Here is a 10,040-nt window from a genome sequence, read left to right on the forward strand (position 1 = left end):
CTAAATTAGGGACGGCTAGCGCAGATAGCCCTCGAGTAGCATTGCGCGAAATTCCAAAACAAAACAAACACTCGTTTAATGCTAAGTTAAATACCAGTGAAAATATACAGTGGTTCTTTAGGTTTAAATTTGCGTCACAAGTGGTATGTAATTTTGTTGAGATATGTTTTTAATATAATTCTACCTCTACAGGTCGCGTAGATGATGACGAGTCAGTAAATGGGGTATTCTATATTCCGTCGGACGATGTAAGACTTCCATCTTTGGGCAAGTTTCGTCGACTTGACAGTCACGAGGCTTCACGGCACCATGTTCAAGAAATACCATCAGACGTACTGAAATGTGTAAACCAGTTTCAGCAGAAACAGAAGAAAGGCACTATCGACATCTGGTGGTTATATGATGACGGAGGTTATTACTTTGATTTTCCAGTTTTTATGTTGTTTAAATATAAAGTTTGTACCAAATAATACAGTCTTTGATTCTATACTCAGAGAAATTGGTTTACCTTTAATTTACCTAATTCTTTTTGCTAATAATTAAGCACACAGTTACACAATGAAGTATCTGTGCTCTGAGTACGACGGGTATCGAAACCTGGTTTCTGGCATTGTAAATTCTCAGACATTACGCTCTGTCACTGGGAGGGCTGATGAATAAATGTTTCAGCTACAAATGAAAAGGGCGAAATAATTATCTTAATTAAATCAGGAATAATTCAGATTTTCGCTTGAAGTTAAGCACGAAATAACACAATGAGCTTTCTGAGATCTGCCCATCACTGGGGGGCTGATGAATCAATGTTTCAGCTACAAATAAAAAGGACGAAATTATTATCTTAATTAAATCAGGAATAATTCAGATTTTCGCTTGAAGTTAAGCACGAAACAACACAATGGGCTTTCTGAGATCTGCCCACCACGGGTATTGAAATCCGGTTTCTGATGTTGCAAGTCCGCAGAAGTATCATTGGGTCTTGGAGGACACTTTGTCTTCGTTGTCTCTGGCCTTACGTTTCTGAACGTCCTCCTTTGGGACAGTGGTAAGTTTACGGATTTACATTGCTAAAATCAGGAGTTCGATTCCTCACTGGGGACATAGTAGATAGCGCGATATGACTTTGCCATAAGAAAACATATACACACAAGTACACATATGTTTTTGAAATACAATATCACTGTCATTACGTATATATTTTTCTCTTTATAGGCTTAACGATGCTCGTTCCCTATCTGCTGACAATAAGATCTCAGTGGCGTTCTTGTGATCTGCGAGTGTTTTCAGTTGTCCACCGGGAGAATGAATTAGACCGAGCTCAGTTAAGGTATTCTTCAGAAAGAGTTGATATATTTAGCACAATATCAAAAGAGGTTTGCTCTGTTCTAACAATTGCCCACAAATGCGAAATCATCATTATTATACTGGTAATATAGACCATATGTTTTTATATTAGATTATGTTGTAAAATTGTTTTCAATTATTAGGGAATGTCGTTGTATGTTTTTTAGTAGATTATTTGTTAATTATTTTCAGTAATTAGGGTGTTTCGTTGTTGTATTATTTTAAATAAGTAGTCATTAGAACCTTAAGATATTCGTTGAATACACGAAAGCCATTAATATGTCGAATTATTTGTTACACAAATCGTCATTACAGGGGGTTGAGTACGGTAAAATCTTTTTTGAGCCTCACCATGTGGTTACAGTTCATGTCGCTAGATTCGGTCATGATCTATCTGATAACCGTGCATCTCGGCAATAGCTCTGGAACGTAATTTCCAATGTAAAATCCTTTGCTGTACGGCTGTCATGCTCAAAGCACACCACTTTTCCTTCTTGGGTTTCATATTATATATGTGTCCCGGGATGACGGTTTCCCAGTACCCAACCGTCAGAAAGCATTAGATGCATCATCTGGAGACTTAGATGTTTGGTTTCAAACAGAGTCTCTCAATAATTATATTGCTTGCTGTTTACTGGTGTACGTGGACGTCTTTTGACATTTACCTTTGAGCTTGTGGACTTTCATCTGCTTCAAGACACCGTATTTTGAAAACCCTATACCCCTGGGTTATAATTTATTTTGATTTTTATGAATATTACTGCACGAAGTGTTTTTCAATGTCATTAAGCACAGGTCTTAGAAAATCTAAATACCGATCTGATCATATTTTTATGATCTAAATTAAAAATGGTTGTTGCATACCTTTCCCAAGTGCGACCACTTCTTGGTGACATGGCACTACTTATGAAATATCAAACAACGTCAAAATGTAGTGGTAACACTTGGCTCTCCACCTTGACTTTGTATTGGTTGTGGCTGTCATGTGACTCGCCGACTTACCAATTCAAAATCGTTTTGATACAACATGCTCAACCTTCTTTAGAAGTTGGGTCAGTTTTAGCATGGAATCTCAAGCATCAATCAGTACAAAATTGCTATATGAATGCCACATGCAAAGACAATATAGACAACAGTCGTATTATTACTTACGTCTGTTCAAATTCAATACTAGTATCGTTGCTTATATATTTTCTATTGTGCTGTGTAGATGCGCTTCTTTCTCAAGTTATGTAATATATTAAGTTATCCATCCTGTAACTAGAGTCATAGCTTTATTTGAAATTATAAAAAACTTAAGGAAGTTTTATAACTTCATTTTCAGCTTAACAGCCTTACTGAAAAAATTCCGGATTGACACATCTGCTGTCACTGTCTTATACGGAGCAGGTGAACCTCCTAAATTGGAAAGGTGAGAAGAACATTTTAAACATTTGTTACACCGGTATGTCTTGTTCTTTGGTTTTAGTGTGTAATCTTGCTTCCGACAAGAACGTTGTTAAAAGAGTTGCTGTCATTGTAAAATAGTGTCAACAAATAAATTATTTCTATGAGTTCAACTTCTAGGATACACAGATTTTAAGTACGTGGAACGTGTTTCGATCTTTCTGGTTCCCCCCTCCCTGAGATCACTGTTTATATCAGGTGTTCTCAATAAAACACTACATTATGGTAAACCTGTTCAGATCAAGTGTTATGAATCAAACACTACCTCATGGTAAACCTGTTCACATCAAATATTATCAATCAAACACGATCTTATGGTAAACCTGTTCACATCAGATGTTATGAATCAAACACTACCTCATGGTAAACCTGTTCACATCAGATGTATCAATCAAACACTACCTTATGTTGAACCTGTTAACATCAGATGTTATGAATCAAACACTATCTTATGATAAACCTGTTCACATCAGATGTTATCAATCAAACACTACCTTATGTTGAACCTGTTCACATCAGATGTTATGAATCAAACACTATCTTATGATAAACCTGTTCACATCAGATGTTATCAATCAAACACTATCTTATGATAAACCTGTTCACATCAGATGTTATCAATCAAACACTATCTTATGATAAACCTGTTCACATCAGATGTTATGAATCAAACACTATCTTATGATAAACCTGTTCACATCAGATGTTATCAATAAAACACTACCTTATGTTGAACCTGTTCACATCAGATGTTATGAATCAAACACTATCTTATGATAAACCTGTTCACATCAGATGTTATGAATCAAACACTATCTTATGATAAAATTGTTCACATCAGATGTTATCAATAAAACACTACATTATGATAAAACTGTTCACATCAGATGTTATGAATCAAACACTACCTCATGGTAAACCTGTTCACATCAAATGTTATCAATAAGACACTACCTTATGGTAAATCTGGTCACATCAGACGTCATCAATGAGACACTGTTGTGATAAACAAGTTATTTATTTCTCGTCCTTCTAACATTTTTAAGTTCAATAGTAACTGTAAGTTAATATGAATTATTTATAGTATATAGTATTGTTATGTTGTCAGTTCACTGGTTTTCAGTTTACTTCGCTATTTATGTCTACACAGCACTTACTTTACCTTATAACAAAATACAATGTTATATTATGTTCGGCGTATGGAAGCTTGTTTTTATGTAGAATAGATATGTTTTGTTGAAATAATACTTAGGCTAGGCAGTGACACACGTTTCTTGCGTTAGGTTATAACTTTTTGTCATATTAATGTATATCCTGGCGATAAATAAAAACACAGTACAACAGAGTAAATAAACAAATAGACCACTAATATCCGTACGCTATTTTACCTTTTGAAATCATTGGAGAGAGAACAAAATAATCACATATTTTTCGTATTATTGATACGTTGCATCTAACTATTTATATTCTGTGTTGTGTTTTTTAATAAGGATGTTACTGGTTTGATCGTATGAATTCTAATTAAGTGCTAAAAATAAAACGCCCATCTTTAGTTTCTGCATAGAATAACACATTTATTTGTTTGTTTTGTTATTAAACGCAAAAATACATATTCGATTAGCTGCGCTGTGTTCCTCCTGGAGAATCAAACATTGGATTTACCGTTACAAATTCTTTAGTGACCCGCTGCTCCACAAAATAACTTGTACATGTGGTAAAGGGATAACAATAACACTCACATTTCCCTCTTGTTTACTATAACCCAAAGTGAGAAAAAAAACAACTTAAATTTTAAAAGTGAATGTTTGCATTACAAACAAGTAACACTGGTAAAACAGAGCAGCTAGAAACAGTAAAAAAAAGATTTAACTTGGTGTTTGGTATTTTAACCTGAATGGTGTAAACGCCCAGGACAGAAACCCCTAAGATTCTGGCATAACTACTTCTAATTTATAACTTCTGATCAAAAGAAGGTCAACAAGTTAATAGAACCCATCGCCCGTGTGATTACTCTTAGCTGATCAAGGAGACTGCCTGTCACGTATAAAGATACCCACTTTCTAGCAAATCTCTTTGTATTCCAAGCGTCTACCAGATAATTAAGTGTATAATAAATCTTATTAAAAGATAAAATGAAAATACTGCTTTAGTTCCAGTAAAATGTCCGATTTTTATTTATTCATTTATTTTTTTCTATATTTTTTTCCACCAGTCAACTCCAGTTTCAGAATCTGATATCCAAATGGATGGTAGATGAGAACACTACGAAATCGCCGTTAGCGATTACGCCAACCCATCTGACCTCTAATGCGAAAAAAGTAATGTTTAATTGTAGTTAAGCCACAATGTGAGATTGTAATTAATTAATTTTTTGTTAAAAGTAAAATAAACAAACGGAATAAGGAGCGTAAAATAATTTATATGTGTAACAAAACAGTGGTATAAAGTATGCACTTAAACTTAAACTGAGTGTGTAACAGCCAATAACGACGTAACGTATATGGATATTTTGAATCTGTACTACTTCGAAATGTATATATATTTTTAGACATAATACTAATTCCAAGAAATTAATGATATATGAATGTAAATACAGTGAAATGGTCATTGTCGTTAACAATTATCGAACTGTGATTTTTCTTTCTCTTCCAGACTAACAAACATCTTAGCCTAAGAGAAAAACTGTGCCATTATTCAAAAGACGCTACTTTGATTGTGATGTAAGTTGACACAGATAAGTGCGCTTCGTTGTAGTAAAGTTTGATTTAAAGACGATTTAATAACCTCTTCTGCCGTTATATTATTAATTAATTAGATTGAGGTGAACAATTCTGTGTCGTGTTATTTGAACTTTGACTTACTGTTGACTTATACTATAATGCCACACACACAAAAAAAACTGGTTTATTGGTTTCTACGTACAAAACTGCACGTGCTGTGTCCACCATATGGAATAATTTTATAGTATTTGCATTCGAAACTCTCATATAAATAAATATTGACAATTTTGCTCTTAAATTAACGCTCGTCGCGTCTCTCTGTGTGTGTTTCTTAGAGCAAAGTCACATCGGACTGTCTGCTGTGTCCACCGAGGGGATCCTAGCCCCTGAGTATAGTGTTGTAAATCTGTATACTTACCGCCGTCCCAGAGGGAGACACGTTCATCGTACTTTACACTTTACTAATTCTCATCTGTTATAAAGACATCTAATATTTTTTTGCTACACGTTATATAAGTGGACAAAAATAAACTTAGCACCAGTTGGCTTGTATTGTATAACTACCGAAAAAAATGTCCATTTTGTTGTTTGTTTGCACAAAACACACGAACATTAATGAAGGGTATTTTATTAACATTTCGCAATGCATGGTTAGTGCTGTACCATACCATATGCACCTTCAATAAAAGAAAACCTAAGATTTGGGAATAGGTTATATTGTTAGCACTATTGATGTGATTTTAGTAAGAAAAGATTTTGAAACAAAAATAATCGATAGGAATAATTAAAAATGTACATAATAAGTGAGAAGATATCTGATTCGCGGAGTTTAAGTGTAAGCGCCACCTTGTGAAATGAAATTTTACTACACATTGTTACTGTTTCTTTTTTGTACTGGAGACGAACTTGCTACATTTTGTTACTTGTTGTCAGGTTTAAATTTCGCGCAAAGCCACAAGAAAGCTATCTGCGCTAGCCGTCCCTAATTTAGCAGTGTAAAACTAGAGGGAAGGCAGCTAGTCAGCACCACCCACCGCCAACTCTTAGGCTACTTTTTTAAACAACGAATGATGGAATTGACCGTAACATTATAACACCCCTACGGCTGAAAGGTCAAGCACGTTTTTTTGTGACGGGGTTTAAAACTCGCGACCCTCGAATTACGTGTCGAGTTCCTTAACCACCTGGCCATGCCGGGCCAACTTGTTGTCAAAGCTATTATTTTGTATACATTTGTTACCGAATAAGGAAAACGTAAAATGGATACTTCAGTATGAAACATTGTTTTTAGAATGAACATGATTGATTTACGCATTTCTGACTGACATACAACAACAATATCACAATTAAGCAACATTAAAGCCTCCATTCCGTTCGTGTTTTGAATCCATTTGTCTATCTGTCTGACTGCGGGTGGGATTAAAAAAAAATTCCTTTCATTGAGTTCCTCATACTTACTGAGATATTAGGCCCGGCATGGCCAAGCGTGTTAAGGCGTGCGACTCGCAATCTGAGAGTTGCGGGTTCGCATCCCGTTCGCGCCAAACATGCTCGCCCTTTCAGCCGTGGGGGCGTTATAATGTGACGGTCAATCCCACTATTCGTTGGTAAAAGAGTAGCACAAGAGTTGGCGGTGGGTGGTGATGACTAGCTGCCTTCCCTCTAGTCTGACACTAGTAAATTAGGGACGGCTAGCACAGATAGCCCTCGAGTAGCTTTGTGCGAAATTCAAAAACAAACAAACAAAATTAAGATATTAAATGTAAAAAAAAAAAAACTAAAAACGACATTTCTTCATCCAATGAAACATAAATGTTTACGGTTCTATTTGACCACATACGTCAACATAATTACTGTCATCAGGCTTTCTGATGGTAACTGTGTTACTAAACTAGTCGACAGAAACAATAGATAAAGCGTTTAGTTTTCATTATGCCAAAAAAAAACACCTCAGATTATTTCCTTTTAGATGAAAATGTAGGGCTTATTTACCGTATAAACTAGGTGTCTCTATTTTCTCACACAGTATAAAAATCGTATTATTTTGATTACACCATCTTATCGCTACCTCCTGCACTTAACTACGAGGTCACTTTATTTTGTAGATATAAATTACAATCACTATATGATTGGTCATTGTAGTTTTGCTACAATGTTTGATAACAGACAATTGATGTTTTCTTTTTGTTTTATTTCAGGACTTTACCAATGCCTGTGAAGAATGTTTGCCCAGCTCCACTATACATGGCCTGGTTAGAAATCCTGACACAAGATATGCCCCCATTTTTGCTTATTCGTGGCAACCAAACAAGTGTTTTGACGTTCTACTCCTCTTAACCCTTAAAGACAATGGTAATCTAGGGAGGAAGTGACCAGACAAATATAGTGTGTGGGTTATCTACGATGAAATAGGCCACAAGGCTCTAAACTATTATTTTGTCGTAACTGCTTCTTTCACATTCAATATATTTATTTTCGCAATTATTCAGAGTTTGTTTGAAATCACATATTCTGTTTATTTAGCTTAGTTTTCAATCAGCACAAGTTCCTTGTCTTTACCGATATTCATTTAGAAATTTCATACTTTAAGCCAATCGTTTTAGTAGTGGCTGTGGATTTTGATACTTTTTTCTAGTTCACCTATTCTGTCTAAAATTATATTTATCTAAAGGTGAAAAGCATCTCTTAAATTTACTTACAAGTCAACAATAAATTTAACATGCAAAATTACACTCGTTACAAAGTGCCCTCTTCAATTCACCTTTTCATAAATCTACCAAAAATATCTACTTTAAGATCAATTATGGATAAAATAATATATAAATTCGGTGTATTATATGCTTCAGTTTATTTTTTCGATAGACTTGTTTGATTATTGTCCGTCATCTTTCCTCTATATATTTAGTTTCAAATTAGTTTTTCAAGCACCATGTCCCACACTACACTTATTACGAAATTAGCTCATTGAAATTTATTTGAAATAAAAATATCTTATTAATTGAAGATAATTACACTAAGGATAGCACATATTGTTAAATATATATATTTAAAAATGATATTTTTCACGTTGAATATATTTTGGTGTATTTATTTAAAAATTGTGTGTATAAAACTCAGTTTTTATTGTTAATTATAATAGATTTTCCGAGGTTAATCAACTTTGATAGATTTATTTCAAAAGGCTACAACATTAATTTCTGTAAAGGTTATTTACAAAAACAAGATAAGTTTCTGTGATAACCAAAGCTTTATTTTGGTTGGTCTTACATTTCACCTGGTTACATATTTCTTCTATCAAACTTAGATTATCGACAATTAAAAAATGTTATTCGTTTCATTTAAAAAACTAATATAATTTATACTTCATCTCAATTTTGCAGTATACTTTATTAAAACTGTGTGATATCAATTGGCCTAGAACTAGATGGCGTTAGGTTGTAATTTGTTTTTTTTTTTTATCTTAGTTTGTCCATTACAAATTTCAAATCAAAGGAGCGTCAAATCACATTGAAGATCTCTTATCTCCCGTATGCCACCACCTAGAATATGTCAACTGAGTGGTGACATATGGGACACACACAAAGAAGAAAATGAGAGAAATCCGTACTGAACAAATTACTAGAGACATAAAAGAAAAACATATTAGGCTTATTGATTTCCGATCCTTAACCAGCTTTCTGTATCCAAATCGTAAATTTAAATATGTGGAACAGTTTGTAATTCTGTTTTTTTTTTCTGTAAATAATTGTAAAATAGTGTGAGATAATTTATTTTGACATTTAAGTACTTACTTAAGTCATACTTTACCCATTATACATTTGCTATTGAACGACTGAAGAGACAAGTCACCATGACAATAACGTTGTGAAAAACATACCTACATCTAGGAGCGTACCTAAAGTATTTGGCATTCGGGACGGATCCTTCCTTTGGCACCCCACTCGCATAAATAATTTTAAAACTTAAATACACAGAAAAATATATTACGTTTGCAAGTAGATTTCAAAATAGCACACTGCTGTCATTAGCAAATTGAAAATAAGTAATATGCAGAACATTAAAAGTTCAGTCAAGAGGTACCAATGATTTTCATTAAAAAACACAGTAAATCTAGCTTCAACGCTAAGCCTATTCTTCAAAAGTAAATAGTGAGGATTCACAGTCTCTCTCTACTTTCTCGCCTTAATTTCTGCAAATTGTTTAATGATCAAAATTTACCTTCTTTTCATATTCATGTTAAATTGAAAGTAAAGCCAGATTTTGTCTGACTCATGGTCGAATGAAATAAATTTTTATCATTTTGAATTTGAAAAAAAAATTCTTTCACATGAAGCAATAACACATAGTCAAAATGAATCTCAAATACAGTGACAAGCTTGGTATAAATTCACAAAAATCCATTCATAATAAACTCCAGAGATTGCAGTGCTGCTCATTTCTCTGCCTCTTCAACGCTGATTTGACAGCTTCCAAATGCCTTCGAAGTCGTCCTGTTCCCACACTAGTATCGTCATTAGAGAATTCATCGAAAAT

The 10,040-nt window shown here is 34.0% G+C and overlaps 1 protein-coding gene across 4 annotated transcripts in view; it reads left to right on the forward strand.

Moving 5' to 3' along the window:
- The window catches only part of LOC143249703 (solute carrier family 12 member 2-like), a 54,916-nt gene extending 46,359 nt beyond the window's left edge, over positions 1-8,557 (forward strand). For 3 of the 4 annotated variants that reach the window (XM_076500013.1, XM_076500015.1, XM_076500014.1), the window contains exons 17-22: positions 193-411; positions 1,210-1,324; positions 2,666-2,752; positions 5,000-5,105; positions 5,440-5,507; positions 7,706-8,555. In XM_076500013.1, the coding sequence (XP_076356128.1) occupies positions 193-411; positions 1,210-1,324; positions 2,666-2,752; positions 5,000-5,105; positions 5,440-5,507; positions 7,706-7,844 (734 nt within the window). In that variant the 3' untranslated portion in view covers positions 7,845-8,555. Of the gene's footprint in view, positions 1-192; positions 412-1,209; positions 1,325-2,665; positions 2,753-4,999; positions 5,106-5,439; positions 5,508-7,705 lie in introns of all 4 variants that reach the window. The other variant, XM_076500012.1, reaches the window with a different exon arrangement.
- The last annotated feature ends 1,483 nt before the right edge of the window (positions 8,558-10,040 follow it).

This window comes from Tachypleus tridentatus, chromosome 4, assembly GCF_004210375.1.
Source record: "Tachypleus tridentatus isolate NWPU-2018 chromosome 4, ASM421037v1, whole genome shotgun sequence".
Lineage (NCBI taxonomy): Eukaryota > Metazoa > Arthropoda > Merostomata > Xiphosura > Limulidae > Tachypleus > Tachypleus tridentatus.